The 22,079-nt window shown below is 46.9% G+C and overlaps 1 protein-coding gene across 5 annotated transcripts in view; it reads left to right on the top strand.

The window, feature by feature from the left end:
* DIS3L2 (DIS3 like 3'-5' exoribonuclease 2) overlaps positions 1-22,079 on the top strand; it is a 370,836-nt gene that overhangs the window by 296,323 nt on the left and 52,434 nt on the right. For all 5 annotated transcript variants that reach the window (XR_014245636.1, XM_082395568.1, XM_082395569.1 and 2 more), the window contains exon 13: positions 683-916. Coding sequence is in view for 4 of the 5 variants with exons in the window: in XM_082395568.1 (XP_082251694.1) it covers positions 683-916 (234 nt within the window). In the remaining variant the exon portion in view is untranslated. The remainder of the gene's footprint in view (positions 1-682; positions 917-22,079) is intronic.

Here is a 22,079-nt window from a genome sequence, read left to right as displayed (position 1 = left end):
CCCCCAGGGAACATTTAGCAATGTCTGGAGACATTTTTGGTTTTCATCTCGGGGTTTGGGGGAGGTGCTACCGGCATTTAGTGGGTAGAGTCCAAGGATGCCACTGAGCGTTTTACAGAGCACAAGAGAAAATTAGCCCAGTAGTGCCAGGGCTGAGAAACCCTGTTCTGGACCTTTGTCTCTACATAAATGCTCCAAATAGAGCAAACTGGAATTGGTTTTCTCTCTACCTCCGTCCTGCTTTGCACCTGTGTTCTCTGTTTCTGTCTGTGGCCGCACCTTCTCCTTCAGCCCCCATCAGGTCCAGTGAGATTCCCCACCTGTCACATCTTCGGCGTCCATCCCTTCTTCTCTCTTCCAGTTTGGCATTGATGGCCACTCTCCCAACTCATGAGAAAGCCTCTAGCAGGCCCTTCGCCTCAAGCCTCCTGCTGGGCCTCGCCCGTGCCTCCCGCGTGCTTAGAGGCCACTCGTCAACTTCCACCGCGTGCGAAGTCCGTGCCCTGAGCTCCCTAAGGGCGGTAGCGCCCCATCTGACTGCTCTTTGTACCCCGCCAGAGCCAAATGGCACTTTGAGCACAAAGCCAGCGCTCAGTGAATCTGTAGAATCTGTACGAATGAACGGTTGTGTGAAAGAAAAAGCTGAAAAACATTCTCCCTCACAATCTGTCCATCTTTGCAGATCCTCAGTGAATGGTTTGGCCAGACTATCATCCGCTCCTGCACCAAACTGAGCTATGAACATGCACAGAGCATGATTGAAGGCCCGACTAGGAAAATCCCCGAGAAGGAGCTGCCCCCCGTCTCCCCGGAGCACACCAGCGAGGAGGTGCACCGGGCTGTTTTGAACCTCCACAGTATCGCAAAGGAATTACGCAAACAGCGGTTTGTGGACGGCGCACTTCGTTTGGATCAGGTCAGTCGCTTCTTTTTTTTCAACAACCGGCAGATTTGACTTCGGCCAGAACCCAGTGTGTGTGAGGTTTAGCGTGGCAGTCCTGGGCTCCTGCCTCCTCCTTTCCTCAATCCCTGCGCTAAAATAGTGTCCTCTGAGGCAGGCAGGAGCCACCCCCACCTGCCCTCCCAACTCCACAGGCACCCAGGGCCTGATGACATGAGCCAAGGTGAAAGGGTGGTGCCCATCTGGGTGGCTTGTCTTCCAAAAGATTTATATGTTTACAAATATCTGGATTAATCTGTGAAAAAGCAGAGAACTGAGGAGACTGTAGAACGTTGGCTGTTGGAGAAAGCGATGGCCCGGAATGGTATCGATTGCTCTTGAGTATGGCAGGCAAGCTGACAGCCCTCTGGGGCGCAGACAGCTGCCGCTCAGACCTGGCGGCTTCCACGTCTGAGAGCTGGTAACTCTTAAGATCCAGCCATTCCTTCCTCGTTACTTGCCAGTACGTTACAGAGTAGAGCCTTTGTTCCATGTTGTGCAGCCTTTTTCTTCTCATTTATGTTTCTTACCCAAGCCCCAGAGAACTCACTCTCCTCCCCTGGTCTCTGTACGCTGTGGGAAGTCTCTGGGAGTTTGGAAAATGAGCTGGGCCACAGGACTGGCTGAGGGAGCCGTTCGTCAGACCATTGGCAGAGCGCAGCCTCGCAGAGACTTGTTTCTCTGAGCCTTTCAGCTTGGAGAGATCTCAAAAGCCTTGTTTTCAAACTTCCTAATTGAAGATTTCATTGCATCCTACTCTTTGTGATAAACTTACACAAACGCTTCTCAGAAGGCATGGCAGACAGTTGCTGCCCTGGGCCTACGAATACGTTAGCGGCTCTTGGGACAGATGGATCATCTGTTCTGCCTGTGCCTGGGGGGGTCAAGGCACCTTCTGGAACCCTCATGCCCCTCCTTCCCTTGCCTGCGCTCAGGTAGCCTGAGCAGACCTGCCTACTCGAGAATGCCACTTGGGAGACAGTAGGCAGAGTGGCTGCTGAAGGAGAGGGCAGAGCCAGTGGGAGAGGCGTCACGGGCATGGAAGAGGATAGAGGATCTCCTCTCCTTGCTTTAGTGAGATCATTCTTCGGGGTGTGAACCTCATTCTCACTTACCAGCGGCTGCCTGGTTGTAAATCCAAGGACGCTTCTCAGTGTTTGCTTCCTGGACTTCTGTCCTGCATTTGGCCCTTTGAAGCTCACCTCCTGGTTCTCTGCTTCTCTTCATACATCTCTAGTCATGTCCTGCTGGTCCCTTTGCAGGAGCCTCTTCCTCTGCTCACCCCTTTATGGTTGCGTTCCCTGGAGTCTACCCCACCCTCTTTTTCTCCATCCACACTCCCTCCCTGAATGAATTCCTGTGTTCTTATGATTTTAATTACCAGTCGGATGCTGATGACACCAAAATTAGTTTCTCCAGCCCTGCCCTTCTTCCCAGGCCCTACGCAAGCCTCTCCACCTGCGTCCCTGGACTCCTCACCTGGCCGCCCCATGGTCCTCTCAGCCAGTGCTCGCCGCCCCTTCTGCCCGACACAGTGACCAGTGCCCACGGTGTGCTGCACGCGCTGGCTGTGCTCCTTCCACCAGAGGAGTTGTGTGTATCAAGAGTCAGCCCTCTTTATTCCCATCCTGGCTACGCCAGTTGTACATGTTGTTATAATTATGCAGTTTAACTGAATATTAGGTAAATTGATCAAGTAAGAACATTTTTAAAAGCTGGTGTTTCTGTGAAAACTAAGTTAAATTGTTTGGAAACACTTGATGAAGAAGAATCTCCAAAAATTCTGCTGTTTGGGTGTGACAACTATAGAAGAGTGGGGGAAAAGATCATAAAATTCAGGAGGAATTCTGTACTGAGATTGCTTTGCAGATGTCTAAGCTCTCACTCTTTTAACGAAACAAAAACTATAAATTATACATGATGAATTATGAGTAGTTTATCAGAAAAAAGTATGTAGAAATCCAATTAGCATACCTTTTCAAAAAGATTTACATTTTTTCTAAACGTGAGTGAATGTAGATTTATATAAATTAAGTAAAACAAATGTCTAGTTATGTATGTGTCTCTTCTGTATGATGCCCCTCTTTAGCCAGCTTCTGGAAAAACTAACCCACCACTGAGTGCTTCAGGCACATCAAATGAGAGGGTTCTGTTATACCATTTTAGAAACCTTTCCCCATCAGATTGTTATAAAATTGGATTGAATTAAATATGTTAAATACACTAAACACTGTAAAAGACCATCAGCAATCTCAACTCGCATTAGGAGGGGTGTGGTAGTCAGGGTAGAAGAATGATCACAGTTTCAGATTGATAATGATCTGTTGGCATGTCTTAGAGTCAGAATTTTATTGCTGAAAATAACTTTTTAATTAATTTTTATTGGAGTGTAGTTGATTTACAGTGTTTTCTTTCTGCTGTACAGCAAAGTGAATCAGTTATACATATGCATATATCCGCTCTTAGATTCTTTTCCCATAGAGGTCATTACAGAGTATTGAGTAGAGTTCCCTGTGCTATACAGTAGGTCCTTATTAGTTATCTCTTTTATAATATATAGTAGTGTGTATATGTCAGTCCCAATGAAAATAACTTTAGATACCTGTATTTCATCAGCCCTCTTGATTTATAGATTAGAAGCTGAAGTCCCCAAAGGTTAGATGAGTTGCTTATATGCAAGAAATCCAGATAGCCCACTCTTTGTTCGCTTTTCCTCCATTTACACCATGCTGACTTGAGAGAGAAAAGTTTTCCTTCAAAGTGAAAAAAAAAAACCCTTCAAGTCCTAATTAGGTTCCAGTTAATTAAGGTTTGAAAATAATGGAATTGCATCCTTGGAGCTGATTCCTTGGTTCCCCAGAAAACAAGTGTGTGGACCACAGCTTTAGAAGAAGGAGCACATCAATCTCCTGTAGCAAGGGACACTGGCAAGATCCTTTATAAATCAGCTAAATGGCCCCATTCAGCAGTCCCTGCATTTGTTCTCCTGTGCCTACTGCCTGCATTTGCCCTTACGAAAATCCGTTTTTCCTCAGTACTTTTGGCATGGCCTGCTGTTTGGAGTTGCTCTCTGATGCTTTCTTTGCCCCAGTTCACTATGTCCGCATTTTTGGCGGCAGTCCTAAAAAAAAATATGTCCTCCTACACTAGCCTCAATTAGAGAGGGTCTATGAGAGGCCTCCGTGAGAGGGGACAACATCTGTGTCGCGCTGTACGCCTTTGAACGCAGAATAAACCTGCTAAGCCAGCAGTTTTGCCTTTCCAAGAAATCAGTTTCCTGTGATGCTCTCCAGGGTGAGTGAGGTGGAGGACACCAGCGTGGGGCCTGTGTGTCAGGTCGACGACGGACTGGTTGGGAGGTCACAGTGACCGCAGACATGCAGAGCAACTCGATCACTGGGTGATTGCAGGCAGCAGCTTCGGCCAGAGCTGCCTGGCCCATGTCTGAGATAGTGCACCCTCAGGCCGCCGGGCCACCTGAGCTGGCTCCAGTCCCCGGGGGCCACCTGCCTGCCGTCCTGTGTGCTTACCCAGTGTATGCTCAAATACTAGCAAGTTCTGTACGTACTGTGGTGTGAAACAGACTGCGAAGCACTGCCTTCGAGGTTGGTTTGACTACTCCGAGCATCTTTTTTACCTCGAGGGCGAACCTAGTTCTAAGAGGTCCTAGTTCAGTGAAATGATGCTCCTTTGTTTCGCTGCCCGGAAAGTCAGTGCAGGTGCCGAGTGCATTCTGTGTGCTTTTTTGGTTGGATGAGTTGAATAATATCCCTTGTTTTCTGCTGCCATGTTAAATCTAGAATTGAACGCAGATGCTTGTGTTATTTTATTGATTTATAACACGTCACTCCTGTTTCTTAAAAGGAGACTCCCGTAAAGGGAGTCCCAGACTTTTTTGTGTTTGTAGTAAACATAATCATAATGGCTTATAATGATATGCAAATCTTGAGCTTTGGGGAAGGGGAACCGTGCGAGGCCTCCACCCCCTGCTCCGGTTCGGGGGCGCGCGAGCTCCCTGGCACTTCTGTTCGTGCACAGCTGGTAGCCTGCTCCCTCCTAGGGGTGGAGATGACCCTGCCTGACTCTGACATGATAGGATGACAAGGCCTCGGCTCCTTTTGGAGTTCTGTACCTGGGCCGTTGCCTTCAGAAAGGATAGCAAGGGAGGATAGTGGGGTGCTAAACAGAGCCCCCAAACAAAAACTTCTTAGGGAATATTGACTGTTGTCAGGAAACTACACCTACAGCTTTCTGGCGCTTTCTCTCCAGCCCGACCTTGCTCAGTCTGGTGATAGCGCTTAGAGGCCACTCTGTGTGAGGGCTTCTGGAGAAACAAGCATGACTGCGGGAAACTGTGCCACTTCTGGGGTCCCCGGCAGGTGGTCAGGGGATGTGAGTGACTCCTGAGCCGTTGACTTTCTGAATTTAGAGAAAGTTATAGTGAAGAAAATCTGATGTTTCCATCAAACTAAAGGAGCCTTTACTAAATTCTCAGCTTCATCTTATATGATTCCCACCTGGCATGGTTCTGAAGCCCAAACTTCAGGCAGTTTCTTTGAGTGGACTTGATCATAAAGGTAAACTTATTGGTGGAAACAATTTTTAGATACCTTGGGACCCAAGCTGCTGTGGAATGCTATTATGGATGACCTTGGCCTAGCCCAGCCTTTTAAGTAAGGGCTCGGCAGACTTTCTGCAAAGGGCCAGATAGCAAATATTTTAGGCTTTGTAGGCCATCTGGTCTCTGTCTCAACTACTCAACCCTGCTGTTGTAGTGTGAAAGCAGCCAGGGACAGGCAAACAGATGAGTGTGGCTGTGTCCCAGTACAACTTTAAGGACACTGAAATTTGAATTTCATATAATTTTCAAGTCACAAAACAGTATTCTTCCTCTGATTATTTGTGAATCATTTAAACATATAAAAACCGTTCCTAGCTCGTGAGCCATACAGAAAGTAGGTGGTAGGCCACATTTGACCTGTGGTCCACAGTATGCTGACCCCTGCTTAAATGAAATCCAGCTTTCTTACCCAGTCAGCTTTTACCAGCCCTTCACCACTGCACTGGGGAGTTGGGCTGGTAATAGAGAACACTTGCGCTGAGTTACCTCTCGGGATAGTTTCATGCAATTAAGTAAATTGTTCCTTTGATTAGTATCATGCTTAGCAGGTCCGGCTGGAGGCTAGAAGTAAAGGAATGAATCCGTTTAGCACCAGTTCCCTTACCCTATTTACAGTCAGGTAGCCTTAATTAGCCTGAAGCAAAAAGAGCAGTGGTTCTTAATTTCCCACCTCTGCAAGCTCAGCAGCCTCTTCACAGTCAGATCTCATCCCATCCGCCCCGCCTTCCTGAGCCCACCTGCAGAGACGCTGGCTCCGCCATTTGGTAGGAGCCGAAGGTGGGAAGACAGTCATTGCAAAACTTGACTCACAGAAAGCTGTATGGCGTTTCTCCCCCTGACCCCTGCTGCTGTATGTAGCAACGTGTTTTGTTGGATCGTGCATTTAAAAATATAGTTAAGTATGTTTCTGTTCCTTCTCTACAATGCAGTTATTTTTAAGAAATGAGCATTCCAGCTCTCTGCTGTTTAATTTTTGTACAGTATGATAGTTGGTGCAAGGTCAGAAGGATGGGCATAATCATCCTATCTGACTCTTCCTTGATCTTATTATTTATGTCATCACTTGAGCACAAGAGTAAGCTATTGATCAGGTGGTTGGATATGTTTGTAGACTTGGTCTCTATTTGCTTAGTCATAGAGTCCTCCCTTCAGCATGTCTTCAGAAAGCATTTATTGGGTACGGAAAGCAAGTATGTGGTAGGTGCTGGAAATGAACAGTCCCCGTCCTTAAGTTTATAGTGTAGTGAAGGAGCCGGCAGACCACACAGAAAACGTAAAGTGCTGCGACAGAGCTGTCGCAGAGTGTGGTGAGACTGCATTGGAGAGGATGGGCCCAGTCTCGGGATCAGGGAAGACTTCCCAGCAGGGGCAGTGTGTACACCAAGGCCTTTAAAAGACTTGAGGGGCCAGCCAGGCTCCGAATGCAAGGGGTGGGGCATTTCATGCAAAGCGCTGGTGCAGGCGTGGAAGGGGCGAGGGGTGGCGCCTCTGGGCAGCGTCGGATTGCTCCAGGTCGTGTGGTGTGGCGTGTGAAGAGACAGCAGCTAGAGGAGGGAGCAGGGGCCAGGCCTTGAAGTCTGCAGGAACGGGCTCGGGGAGCCGCGGGCCGATTTCAGATACAGAAGGGACGTGATCAGAACTGTGTTCTAGAAAGAGCTTACTGGCTGTAGTATGGAGAGTAGACTGAAAGAAGAAAGTAAAGGAATCTTATATTCCAAGAGAGAAACGACAAGGGCCCAACCTGAGATCGAGCCCCTGGGGAGAGAGAAAATCACAGATCCGAGCGAGGAAGGAGGATCGGGAAGCCTTGACAAATTGACTGTCCTGATTCGATGTGGAAGGGAGGGGGTGGGTGGTGAGGGAAGAGATTTGACTCAGGGGGTCGGGGTTCAGGTTCAGGCACGGGCATTGATGCAGTGCCACGGACTGACCAGGAAATACCTTAGGATAGGAGAGCTGAGAAGAAAGCAGATGACTTCCGTTGAGGGTCTGTTGAGTTTGAGGGGCCAGCTGGAGACAGAACAGGTCGGGATGTGGAATAAGCATGTGGGCCTAGAGGTCTGGAGGTCAGTCAGGAGGGCTCACCTAGAGGTAGCCACTTGGGAGCCAGCAGCATCGAAGTGGTCCTTAAGCTGCAGAGAAACGAGCTGTAGTGGGGAGGCATGTGGCACCAGACACACAGGAGGGCGAGAAACACTTCCTCCTGCTCTGTTCTTAGTTCCTCCACTCTGTTCTTAGTTAGGCCCCTTTGGTCCCCACTTTTTCCTTAGAAAGGAAGCTTTAAATCAGATTATGAAAGCAAAAGTATATTCTTGTTAATATTTCGGTATATTATGATTTCTTATGAATTTCCCACTTCAGGTAGGAGGAAGGAGTGGTTAGTGTAGCATACATGTAGTTTTTATATTCTGCATTTTAATATTATATAAGTTTTTCCCCGTGTCATTCAAAATTCTTCTAAAACCTTATAATGCCTATGTAATAGTCCATCATACGGATGTGCTCTTAAACATTTAACCTTGCCCCAATTGTGGATTTTTAGTTTCTGATTTTTTGATACCATAAATAGTGCCATGGCCATCTATGTTCATAAATCTTTATTGTGTTCTCTGGTTATTTCTTTAGGACAGTCCTGGAACTGTGCTGATGGGGTCAGAAATATAGACATATTTAAGAATTTTGAAACATTGCCACATTCCCTTCCAGAAAGATCACAGCAGTTTATCCTCTTTCCAGTAGCCTGTGAATAAGGGCACCTATGATGGAAATACCTGTCAGGAGTTCTCTGCCTACATGGGTGGGGGGGGGGGTCGGTCTCTCTCTCTCTCTCTCTCTGAGTCAGACTAGGTCTCCTGAAATGTCCCAGTGACTGTGGTCTTGGATTCTTTCTTCATCTTTCCTATTGTTCAATGTGTTACAGCATAGGCTCTTCCTATTTGCATTAGCCATTATTAAAAAAATACTCATAAGGGTTCTAAACTGTAAAATGATAAGAGAGGTGGTTCAGAGCTTTTTCCTAAACTCGGTGAAGTCCAGACTGGAGAGTGATCTCCCGCCCCAAAGTCCTTCTTTCTACTCCTTAGACTCAATAAGAAACCCATTGTATTTGAAATGGTGCTGAGAACTATTGTTGTAGTCTCAGATCCTTGGAGAACATTTGTAACTTCACTAACCTTTTTTGTTGCTCTCACCTCCTGTGTGTAGCTGTCAGGCATTGTTTGGGTTGGCCTGACATGAATAATTAAAAGGAAATCCAATTGAATTAAGACTAAAGAGAACAGAGTTGCTCTGTGTCATCTCTGCCACCATAAGAATTGCTACACTTCTCTTTAAGGTAATGGTAAACAGTACAGGAAGGCTTTTACTAGTTCAGAGCTTCTGGTTAAATGTTGACAGGCAGCGCATCACATCAGCCGTGGAGATAGTTCTAGAATCAGGGAGGCTTAAAGAGTAATTATCACCCTGTCAGAATTTTCCCCTTTTTTCCCAGTTACCAGTTTCATTATTATGAGCAAGATTTTCATTTTCATCTGTTCATCTCACTTATACATAAATCCACAGCCAAGAGCCTGTGCTCTCTTGAGCCCTTCAGCCCCCAGGCTATGTAGGATGGCTCTGGGGAAGAGTGGAGCTGAGGAGCGAGCAGCCACAGCCTCCAGCTTTCAGGGAACATGGGGCACAGGACTTCCCAGTCAGAGGGTATTGAAATCTTTCCCTGGAAGGAGAGATTGGTTTAGTAATCACACTTTAATTTCATATGGAATCAGAGCAAACAATCCACATTTATGCATCCCAAGGTGTGGACAAGAGACAGGCTTGAAAACTTGACCTAGTTGTATATAAGTAGCACTAATTACACCCACTTATGTGAGTTGATCACTGTTTTTGGCTTGTTAGCATACGCATAAAAAATAACCTGTATCATTAAGCGTTGGAGTAACTTTGCTGAGCAGCTTGTTATTATAACCCCAAACTTTTCACGTGCTCACTCTTCCTTTAGGCATGTCACATAGTCAATTACTCATAATTTTCAAAAATTGGAAGGAATACAGGTAGTATTATTCTGGAAGTTGTTAAAAATACAGACTCAGACATGATTTCCGGCTCTCACTGGACAGATATTTCTTGAGTTCCTATCGTGTTACGAGTACTACTCATAGTTCTATGAAGGAGCCTTAGGCAGTGGAAGACAAACTTTCCACCCTAAAGTTGCTTAGTGAATTTGTGAAGAACTCTGTGTACTTACAAGAAGCTTCAGTAATATAAAAGCAAGGGCATAGTGAGTTGACACAGGGCTAAAGGAATACCCAACCTGATGGTTCTTAGGTAGATGGGATTAGTGAAAGAAGGCTGCTTGGGAAGGGAAGCCCTGAATCACATGGTGAAAAAAGTGAAGGACATGATTGGTGAAGAAGAGCTGAGGGTCACCGATTGCCCACCCTGTTGAGATTTAAGGGACGTGTTCCATCACACTCCCCTCCCTTCTGAGTTCTGAACCACTGCAAAATAGACACACAAGTCAGACCGAGATCAAAATATTCCCTCTATTACTGATAAAGTTTGGATTAGAGAAGGCAGCTTGAGCCAGTTCAAGCATTTGGAACAGCCCATAAGTTAATGCTGTAAAAGGAAACTCTGATTGTGGGGTGATTAGAGGCAGCAGAAAGTAGCCAGAGGCAGAGAGGGGAATGTGCCCTCTCCCAAACTGGGTACCGGGGATACTGGGTACCGAGCCCTAGCGTGGCCTTCACTACTAGGTGCCCTCCAGTGCAGTGGCTGCCAGTGGGGACCAGTAGCTGATGTTTCTGCTCTTGGTCAAAACGACCAGAATAGATCCTCAGCAGAACTCCGAAGACTGCTTTTTATATAACTTTAGAAAGTAAGCGTGGCTCCTACTCCACCTCTAGAAGCTTTTCACTTGCCTTCTGGTTCTTTCTGCTTGCCTATTATCCAGGCTCATTTCTTATAGAAGGGAAAAGCTCTACCACCACCCCTGTAAACCTTTCTTCGTTTCCAGGAAGCTGAAGACTGAAACTAAATCCTGCTGCAGAGAAGCTTGCATTGGCCAGCCCATCCATCCCCCTCCCGCTTAGGGCTCCCAGAGCACTTTATTTATACCTGTCACCTGTCTTGATCACATTTTCACGTTGCCTGGTCGTTTTCCATTTGCTTCCCTGTCTCCTTCTCTAAAACTGTAAGTTCCCTAAGGGTAAGGACAGCATCTGTTCACCGTTATATCTCCAGCCCCTGCCCAGTGCTTGTCGTTAAGGGTGTTTCAAGGTCTCTTAAGCATCTCTGTACATACTGGTCTTTTTAAAAGGACGACGGCAGCTGTGATCTGGGAGAAGGACTGTAGCTCTAGAAGAGAGGTGCGCTTATGTAAGAGAATTAAATGCTTATCATGAATCAGAGAGGTTTCCTCCTCTTTTGAATAAAAGGGTTGGGTATTTGATTACTTGCCAGGGCATACAGGGTTTAGGACGGGGTGTAATGAGGACTTTCTCAAGGTGGAGCTGCCTGGACAGGTGTGAGGAGCCAGGAAGCTTTAGCACCCCAGGGGGCTGGCAGTGCTTCTAAGGCTTCCTGAGCACTTCTGTGTTCACCTCTGTATCCTCAGACCAAGCTGTGCCCCTCGGGGAGCCCGGCAAAAGAGGCTCTCCAGGGGAAGGCAAAGAGACCCCCAGTGTGCCCCCTCCGGAAATGGAGATGCTCAGGCTTGTCGGAGACCGGATTTGCCGGCGTGGAAAGGTGGGCAAGGCACCAAGCCCCCCCACCTGCCTCTTGAAAAGAGTCCTTCTGGGGTGAGCTAACATCAGCCTCCAGCCACCCTTCCCCCATGGTGAGATGGAAATGATCTGTATACCATGGTGGGATCCCCAGCCTAATTCTCCCTCTGTGAATTCTGATCAGAGCCTGCTTTTGCTTCTAATGGAAATGATTTCCACAAGACAGAGTTTCTGTATTAGTTGCTGCTGGGCTGTCTGAGAAGAGAAGAGAACTCACATCACAGCTGGGGTTGAGATTGTGCCCAGATGATTCAAACTTGAGTCCCTAGCATTTCCAGGGGGCAGTGAAGTGAGACAAAGGGCTCTCACCCTGACAAGATGATATATAAGAAACTTCTGGGGGTCGAGCGGGGCAGTGGCCTGTGCCTCCGTTCTCTCTGTGATGCGAGCCTTTCAGGTAAGTGGCTTTGACAGACGGAACAGATTTGGCTCCTCCAGGGCCCTGGCTTTTGGGTAATTGTTCTCCTGATTAGGAAGCTCTTGGACTCTCCCCTTGCTATTCACAGGACACTCTGCACGTCCTCGTCCTGCCCCCATGTCACACCCCACGTCACTTGAATGTGAGCCAAACAGCTACGTAAGAGACATGGAATCCTTTGACGTTAGTAAAACCTGCACTGGGGAAAGGAACCCTTGCAGCTGATGCTTAGATTTCAACCATGACTGCCTCTTGGGGCAGGCCCAGTTGATTCCGATTTGCGTGGTTCTGCAAGCCGGGGGCTCTGCCGCTGTTCTGTTAGCTGTCTGTCCTGAACTCCGCTGCCGGACTGAGTTCCCCCAAATGCTGCTTTCACCTGTCACTCAAGAACCTGCCGTCTCCTTAAGCAGATTTCATGGATAGTGAGATTTCCATTAATATTCTGGGATGAGATATAGGATTGCTAGGTTTTATTTTGCCAAACAAGAGCATTTTCTTTAAAAGCCAGTTACCGTCTACTTCCTCCACGATTTTATAAATGAAAACATTTTAGCACCAAAACAAAGGAAGACTTAATTTCACCGTTCAGGGCAGTCTCACATTGACTTGGTTGAGCTTTGTGGAAAACCTTTTTCTCATTTTGTTGATCTCAGACCAGCGTTTGCGAGCTGCTGGATTGTTCCATCGGATCCAAATGCCCCCTGGCTCTGGAGGCCCTCGGTGATGCGGCCGGTGTTCAGTGTTCCCCGTTTCCCACCCACCCGTCTCCTGTACTCACTCGTCCTTCCCTGCCTTCGCATGGCCTGGGCCTCCACTTCGCTCCCCCCAGCAGGCCCCCCACTTCTTCCAGAAGCCGCTTCCGACAGGCTGCCTCCTTCTCCACGTATCTCCTATCGGTGCCTGATGCAGTACTGCCTGGGTTTTCATTCGCATCATTCTGTGGTTCTGTCTCTTTATTCCCTTCCCTCCCTCCCTGCCCGCGTTCTTGAGTATCAGCTATGTAGAAGGCAGATACTTCGCTGCAACCTCTTTCTCACTCATAAATCTACGGTGTTGGTACAGAAGCGGCATGCTACAAGCTGCTCCTAGCACTCAAAATGTCCCCACGGTCAATGGGTGCTCCAGGAAACTGTGCCCATAGAACTTGAAGATGTGGCCCTGTTTGTTATTACTCAGGGAATTCCTACGTTTTTAAAGAATGGTATTATTATAACACAGTTGTTTGTTTTGTACTTCTTTCATTCCCATTTTAAATGGCACGTGACAGACATTTTTAACTAAAGAGAATTTAAGAGCTTTAAAAGTATTTTATACCTTTAGAACATCCCTTTTGACTGATGTTTTCAATTTCTCACATTAAAAAAAATATCTACTAGGCACAGAGTACTGTGCTAGATATTGGTACAAAGAGATTAGAACATGGTCCCAGCCCTCAGAGTAGCTTAACGTCTCTCATGGACAGAATACAGACACAAAGAGAGCAAGCGGGTGCACAGGAAACGTTGACTTTGGGCTGAGTGTGGAAGTGGCTGCTCTGGTATTTTACCTGGGGACACTAGCTATGATTTGAAGGGGCCACGTTAAAAGTCAATGAGAAACAAGGTCATTCTGTTTTTAAAAGTTTTCTCCTGTACAAAATAGCAATTAGCAATTTGCTGTAAGAAAACACTACAAATACTGAAAGCAAATTAGAAAGTATTTAATTGCCCTTGAATTTTGAACACACCACCCCTGGGGCCGGGGGGGTGCGGTATTAAAAGAAATGTGCCAGAGTGGGAGGAAATGAGTGCAGACCTGAAGGACAACACCCAGGGAGGGGATCCCAGCAGGTTTCTTATCTGCTTGTCAGCATTAAATTGGCAGTCCCCTAAATAAGAAAGTTTGCTAATGAATAACAGTCTACTGGCTTTGAAGTACATTTGAACTGGGAGCTGTTTCTGAGCTCTGAGAATGCCAACCTGATTTGCTACAACGAGTTTTGCTCTGGGAATTACAAGGAGCTCTCCCTTCATTCTCCTGTCCTCCACCCAAGCCAAGTCCTGGGACTTAGCTTTTCCTGCAAGCTTCTGTCCAGCCAAACTTGCAGTCTTGCTCGCCTCCCCGGCTGGCCTGCAGGAGCACACTTCTGAGCTCAGAGGGGAGTAGAGCTCTGCCTGAGCTTCTCCCTGCCCTCCGCCCGCCTGGCTGTCCGGCTTCCAGGCCTGGATTCCTGACTCCTTGTTGCCGAGGACTCCTTCTTGGTCCCTGTGGAGATCTGTCCTGTTTGCCCAGAGGCCTAGCTCGGAACTCGTTTGGGGTACATGCTTCTGCTCCAGACTCTGCCCCAGGCCCAGACTCAGCTCTCCTATGGCCGCCAGCTTCAAGTCAGTGACAAGAGCGTGTAGAGCTTGTGAGCATGAGCCTGGGACAGGCCGCCTGGGCTCCGATCCTGACTCTTTTGCTTAGCTGTGTGACTTTAACTTTTCTGTGCCTCAGTTTCCTAAGATAAAAATGAGTAAAATGAGGTAACATGTTTCAGAGGTAACCGTCGGTAAAATGGAGATGATAATAGTAACTATGCCATGGGGATGTTAGGTTAAATGAATTGTACCCATAAAACACTTAGAACAGCCCCTGACACGTAACACCAAATGGATGTTAACCGTGTGCCCAGATGCTGAGAAAGGCCCCGTTTCTGTCCTCACAGAAGAGCCGCCTCTAACAGGGAAGAACCCAGGAAGGGCTACAGTACAGGCCACCAGCAGCAATGGCCTGGAAAGACTTCAACTCATTTGGGATCCGTCCGGTGGGTCTGGATGGAGGGGAAGGATTTGAAGTGGAGGTGCGGGGGCGAGGAAGGGTGGGCCCCTACTGCTTGGCAGCGGCGGGTGAGGGGCGGTCTGGTCTGATTGGGTGTGTGGAGGGAGCACCGCGGTAAGGGACGAGACTGGGGGTGTCTTGAAGCACTCAGCAGTTGGTACTGGAGTCACAGGGAGAGCAGGCAACATTTGTGAGCAAAGAAGGGAAGGAAGTAGAGTCACGCACTACACTCCATGTCACTCAAATAAGAGACACAAAACATTCCCTTTGAACAGACATACCACAGTTTACATAACCCTTCCTAATGTGGCCACCGTTGGGTGGCTTTCAGTTTTTGTTATTATAAGTAACACTGCAATTAATATTCTTATGCATTCTTAATCAAAATTGTTTTGGACTATTTCCTCAGGAATACATTCTTACAACGACCGTATTAAAGGGAATAACTATTTTTCTGCGATACTTTCTCTTTTTTCTTAACTTTTATTGTTGTATTATAAAAGTAATACACATTTGGGACTTCCCAGGTGGTCCAGTGGTTGAGACTTTGCCTTCCAATGCAGGGGGTGCGGGTTTGATCCCTGGTCAGGGAGCTAAGATCCCACATGCCTCGGAGCCAAAAAACCAAAGCATAAAACAGGAGCAATATTGTAACAAACTCAATAAAGACTTTTTAAAAAATGGTCCACATCAGGGCTTCCCTGGTGGCACAGCGGTGGAGAATCCGCCTGCCAATGCAGGGGACACGGGTTCGAGCCCTGGTCCGGGAAGATCCCATGTGCCGCGGAGCAACTACACCCGTGCGCCACAACTACTGAGCCTGTGTTCTACAGCCCGCAAGCGACAACTACTGAAGCCCATGTGCCACAACTACTGAAGCCCACGCGCTTAGAGCCCGTGCTCCGCAACAAGAGAAGCCACCGCAATGAGAAGCCCGCGCACCGCAATGAAGAGTAGCCCCCACTCGTCGCAACTAGAGAAAGCCCGTGCGCAGCAACGAAGACCAAACACAGCCAAAATAAATAAATTTTTTTAAAAAATGGTCCACATCAAAAACTCTTAAAAAAAAAGTAATACAAGTTTGTGTTATGAAAATTTTAAATTAACAAGTAAGCCCAAAATAGCCATCAGTCACCCATCACCTAGTAATAACATTTTTCTAGGTATCCTAAAGCATGTACATTTTTTAGAGCTTTTGACACAAGCTGCAGGATAATTTTCCAGAAAGGCTAGACTAATTGAGGCTTTCCCCAGCAGGGAACAATAGTGCATTGTCACTGCCTCTCACCAAATTGAGAGTCTGTGGGTTCCATTTAATCTTTGTTAATATGGTAGGTTGGAAATGGTGTTTTATTACTGGGTCAGCTTGCATTTGTTTTACTGCTTGTGGGTTCGATCAACTCGAGTTGTTTCTTTGCCATTTCTGAGAGAGGGAGAAACTTCCTTCTGCGGTCACTAGTCTCCTAACACCTTAAGCCCTAGACCCACCAGCCACATTTTTAGCCAGAATTACTTTTTTTCCCAACTAAGGTATAATTTACATACAGTAAACTTCACTCTTTTTAGCATACAGTTCTGCAAGCTACACATACCACAATCAAGACATAGAACAGTTCCATCACCCCAGAAAATTCCTGCACGCCCCTTTGTAGTCAACCCCTCTCCCCTACCCTCAGCCCCTGGCAACCACTCCTGTTTTCTGTCCCTGTAGTTTTACCTTTTCCAGAATGTCAGGTAAGTGGAATCAGACAGTTGGTAGCTTTTGAGTCTAGCTTCTTTGACTTAGCATCATGACTTGAGGTTCACGCCTGTGTTTTGTGTGTATCACTGTTCTTTCCTTTTTATTGCAGAGTATAAATGTATACATGGTATAGATGTTCCACAGTTCATTTGCCCATTTGTCAGTTGAAGGATATTTGGGTTGTTTCCAGTTTGGGGCGATTATGAATAATGCTGCCATAACATTTGCCTACAGGGTTTTTTTTTTTGTTTTTTGTGGTTTTATTAGGGAATTCCCGCATCTTATTATTATTTTTTTTTTAATTTGTTTAATTAATTTATTTTAATTTTGGCTGCATTGGGTCTTCGTTGTTGCACACGGGCTTTCTCTAGTTGCAGCGAACAGGGGCTACTCTTCATTGCGGTGCACGGGCTTCACATTGCGATGGCTCCCCTTGTTGCGGAGCATGGGCTCCAGGTGCGCGGGCTTCAGTAGTTGTGGCACGCGGGCTCAGTAGTTGTGGCTCACAGGCTCTAGAGCGCAGGTTCAGTAGTTGTGGCTCATGGGCTTAGTTGTTCCACGGCATGTGGGATCTTCCCGGACCAGGGCTCCAACCCATACCCCCTGCATTGGCAGGTGGATTCTTAACCACTGCGCCACCAGGGAAGCCCTGCCTACATGGTTTTGTGTGATGGTTGTTTTCATTTCACTTGGGTAAATACCTAGAAAAGTTTGGGTCATATGACAAGTGTATATTTAACTTTATAAAAAATTACCAAACTCTTTTCCAGAGTGGCTATGCCACTCACCAGCAAGGTACAGTAGTTCCAGTTTCTTTACCTGCTTATCAGCACTTGGTATTATCAGGGTTTTCTTGTTTGTTTGTATGTTTTAGCCATGCTAATAGGTGTGTAGTGGTGTTTCATTGTGGTTTTAATTTGCATTTCCCTAATGATGTTGAGCATCTTTTTCATGTGCATATTTTCTGTCTGCATATCTTTTTTGGTGATGTGTCTCTTCATATCTTTTGCCCATTTCTTAATTGGGTTTTTGGTTTCTTATTACTGAGTTTTGAGATTTCTTTTTATATTTTAGACATAGATCCTCTGTCAGATTTGTGATTTGCAAATATTTTCTCCCTGTCTTTGACTTGTCTTTTCATTCTCTCTGGCTTATTTTTTTATACTCTTTTGAAGAGCAAAAGTTTTACATTCTGGTAAAGTCTAATTTATTGAATTTTTTTTATGGATTGTGCTTTGGCTGTCACATCTAGGAAACCTTTGACTAACCCGAGGTCACGAATATTTTTTCCTATGTTTTCTTCTGGCAATTTTATAGTTTTAAGATTTACATTTAGGTTCTCCACTTATTTCCTAGCCCCAGAAGTTTCTTTTAGAAAACGGTTCTATTAAAGAGACAGACACACCTGAGTAGCTTTGGTATGGAGTCAGTCCTAGGCGCCTACGCAGGCATGGTGCCCTCCAGGAACCATCTGGAAAGGAGGTGTGGGCATCAGAAGCTGCCCAGGACTGGCTTTTAAAGCAGATAGTAGGCTTCTCTGGCTTAAGACTTGGCATAAAAATGAAGATTGTATCCTTTAAAGGAGGGTGAGGATGATAAGAGAATAACCTCTAAACTTTCTAGATAAATCCTGCCGACTGCTCCGCAAAGTCAGGACGGTGACTGATGCCAAGCCCAGGACTTTGTCGATTACACGCAAACACCCATGTCGGTGACTCACCCAATCATGCTTTAATCTCATAACCAAGAGGCTTTCAAAAATTATAGTCAACAAGGCAGCTTGCTAGTTGTGACTGCCATTGGAATTGGGTTTTCCTCAGAACAGCTGGAGTGTAATGTGGTGGGAAGAAAGCCTGATGTGGGTGAAGGGCCAAGGATTGCTTGCCTGGGAAGGATGTGCAGCTAACGTTTGATAGAAATCTGTGAAATGACCGACCTCAGCCAAGCTAAGTAGAGGCCTGCCATCTTTCATCCATGGGAAAATACGCTGCAGCAAAAGTATTCAGAAAACAGCACTGATTATCCGCTTTGTGTCCGTCATTGCAAGACAGGTAAGACACAGATGGTCCAGAGCATGCTCCGTGCTGGGCTGATAGGAGCCGAGAGAAGATTCCTGTTCTAGTGAAGGAGAGCACTTGAGAGCAGGTTGGAAATGGTTTCTCCAAGGATGTTCCAGGCAGAGCAGTGCAAGGGTTTGGTATGTTCTGGGATGTGCAGGCCTTTGGCATGGCCGTGTCACAGGAAGGGCTCACAGAGGCAGTGGGAGATGTTATTGGAAGTGGAACCAGGGCCAATCTTGGAGGACCTTGTTTGCTCTGCCCTGAGATATGAGTGTTTTCTTGAATTCAGATTGGTACCAGTGAAGCATTTTACATATGGAAGTGATGGGATAGGACTTTCTTTTTAGAAAGATCTCTCTGGAGGCTCTGTGGAGAATGAATTAGAAGGGGCCAGTTAGTGGTAATCTAGGTGAGATCGCTAACCTGAAGTCATACAGCTGACAGGAAGCCACAGGTGAGAAAGACACTGAGGAGGTAGAATCAGAACCCAAAAAGGGAGGGGGGTGGACACATGGATGGATACTCCTGGGTTTCTGACTGGCAAGCGGGGTGGCTGTGGTGCCACCCAGGAGAGTGCCCCCCCCCCCCCGCCCCATCGCAGGAGGAAGAGCAGGCGTCAGCTGGGGACCCTCTGAGCTTGAGGTGCCTGGCGCCATCCTGTTAAAGGCCGCAAGGTGGCCGGCCTCGGAAGTCTGGTGTGCCTCTGCTACCGCACCTCAGGTTCTCCCTCCACTCAGGGTACATACGTGTTCCCGGAAGCATCAGAAACACGTGTGCCTTCCAAAGTACACTAAGCAGGACTAGAAACACGACATAAAGGCTAGTGAGAGAGGCGGCGTGAGCGCACACGGGGACGGAGGAGCAGCACGTGGCACAGCACGAAAGCCTCTGTCCCCCCACCGTGAGCCAGGTTGCCAGACAGGGCCTCCCTTGGGCACGGGGCTGGAGGAGAGCAGCCATCATCAGCTCTCGGCCTCCCCCCACCCCCTTACCTTCTCCTCTCTCTTCCCAGACAAGCTCTTCTCATTTGTTTAAAAAAAAAAAGAAAAAGAGTGAATTCACTCCCAGTCCTTTTGAAACCCAACATGTCAGTGATAGATGAGGCAGTATTCTTTAACTTCAGAGGAGAAAAAGTGAGTGAGTGAATGCGAGCCAGGGCAGTTGAAAAGTCCAAGGGAACAGGAGACACATGGGGTGACCCCGCCGTCAGGAGGAGCGCCCTCAATCCCACCCCTGCTGGTGCCATGCAAAGGCACAGACAATGCCACTTTCAATAAATCATGAAGGATCCTGAATACCCATTTTTGTCTGTTTTCAATGGACCTTGGGGATATTGCTTAAGATATGGCCAGCCATTTGTGCTGTGTTCCCAGCTACTCAAAGGCTCGAAGTCAAGTGCTCTCTCGACTATATAATGGAGGCTTTGCATAGGGGATTTTGGGGGAGATTTTTTCAGATTTCCATAGCTAGTCATAGTAAAGGTGACCTCGTGGGTAGTGTGGGCCATTGTCACCCTTCAAACATCCATCCTTTGAGTGATGCTGAGCTTTGTGGGGTATCCATGCAGCGCCTAATTCGATCACACATCTGACCCCTGCCTCTTTTTGGCACTGTCCCCTTCTCTCTGCTCACTGGGCTGCTGGAGGCCGCTGCACAAACCCTGGCTGTCCTCTGGACGCATTCTCTGCTAAACAGAGCCCTTGACTGTTTGTCCCGCTCTCAGAATTCTAGGCCCCCTAGTGAATCTGGCCTGGGGAGTGGCTGCTGCTTCTCATGAGGGTGTGCTCGTGAAGATGCCTGTTGGAAGCGCCTTTCAAAAGTCCCCGGATTGTTTCCACAGTGGAGTCTTGGGAAGCAAAGAGAAGAATAACCTGAGGTCATTTAAGGGCTGGCTGGTCATTTCCTTAATCGTCTGTGACCGTTAAGAGCCTGATTTTCTATAAAGAAGCACAGAGGCTTCCTTGGCTTGTTATTAATAATAACAAACAGCTAGAATTTATTGAGCACCTGCCGTTTGCCAAGTGCTTTCACATGTTACCTCATTTAATCCTTAAACCTTATACCCATTTTTACAGATGAGGAAACTGAGACTTGAGGTTAAATAACTTGTCAAAAGTCACATAGCTAGAAATGGCAGAACTAGGATAGAAACATTCCTTATTCTGCTTAATTTTTATCTTTCTCTTGTTTTATATTCTTCTGCGAATCTGAACAAATGGATCAAGTCCTATCCTACTCTTAGGATGACTTTGAAGAGCTATCTTAAAATACTGTGTAATTCCATTTATATAACATTCTTAAAATGACAGAATGATAGAGCTGGAGAACAGAGTTGTGGTTGCTAGGAGTTTAGGGCTGGTGGGGGGAGAGGGAGGTGGCCCAAGGGGGATCTTGGTGGTGAAGGAACAGTTCTATATCCAGGTTGCTGTGGCAGTTACACGAATCTGCACGTGTGACCAAATGACATAGAACTAGACACACATAACATGCCAATGTGTTTCGTGGGTTTGATGTTGTGTTATAATTATGTAAGATGTCACCTTTGGTGGAAATTGGGTAAAGAATACATGGGGCCTCCCTGTTGTACCTTTGCTATTTCTGTAAATCTATAATCATCTCAAAACAAAAAATGGGTTGTTTAATTCACCTGAGTGGGACGCCAGCATTACACCTGGAAAAGGCCAGGTCTCAGCTCAGAAGTTGCTTGCTCTCAGGAAGCAGTCCACATCATAAAGCTACAGGTGGCCTAGGAGGAGAACACACACTAGAAGAGGGTCTGGGATTTAGCCTCTGTCAGATGTAACCCGAGGCTCTGTTATCTTATGGGAAAGTACTGAACTGAGAGTCAGGGCCCCTGGGCTCAAGTCCCAAGGCTGCAATTGTGTGACCTGGGGCAAGCTTCCCAACATCTATGAGCCTCCGTGTCCCCAGCTGTAAAGTAGGAATGGTAACAGCACCCACTCTATGAGGTTGTTCAGAGATCCACCGATAGAACACATTAATGTGCTTAGCACAGAAAGATTTACTGTGCTTATTCATTTTTGTTACCATCATCAATGTGATTTTATCTATTCCAAAGTTGTACCCTCTGCTCTATAGTCAGACCAATCTTGTACATGTTCACAGAACAGCACGTATTTATTCTTACTTCTCTGGTTTGGGTCATTTATTCTTTCAACAATTCTTTCTTTTTTTTTTTTAATATTTCTTTATTTATTTGGCTGCGTCAGGTCTTAGTTGCAGGATCTTCGTTGTGGCACGCGGGATATTTCATCATGGCGTGCGGGCTCTAGAGCGTGCGGGCTCAGTAGTTGCGGTGTGCGGGGTCTCTAGTTGTGGCGCGCGGGCTTTAGAGCGCGCTGGCTTAGTTGCCCTGCGGCGTGTGGGATCTTAGTTCCCCGACCAGGGATCAAACCTGCATCCCCTGCATTGCAAGGCGGATTCTTAACCACTGGACCACCAGGGAAGTCCCTCAACAATTATTTCTTAACTGCCTACTTTGTCGAAGACTCTTGGAGATACAGTGATGGATGTGACCCGTGTGGTCTGTGCCCAAAGAGAGCTAAAGTCTTGTTTTTTCCTGTTACTTGGAATCTCCTATCTGTGTCTTTCAAATCCTTGCTGTCCTTCCAGACTCACAGGCCTCATCTATTCCATGCAGGCCACCCTACCAGATACTTCTCTGAGCTCCGACAGCGCTGGAGTCAGTGTGAC

This window comes from Balaenoptera borealis (assembly GCF_965194805.1).
Source record: "Balaenoptera borealis genome assembly, chromosome: 6".
Taxonomy (NCBI): Eukaryota; Metazoa; Chordata; class Mammalia; order Artiodactyla; family Balaenopteridae; genus Balaenoptera; species Balaenoptera borealis.
This window is presented reverse-complemented; position numbering and strand designations above follow the sequence as displayed.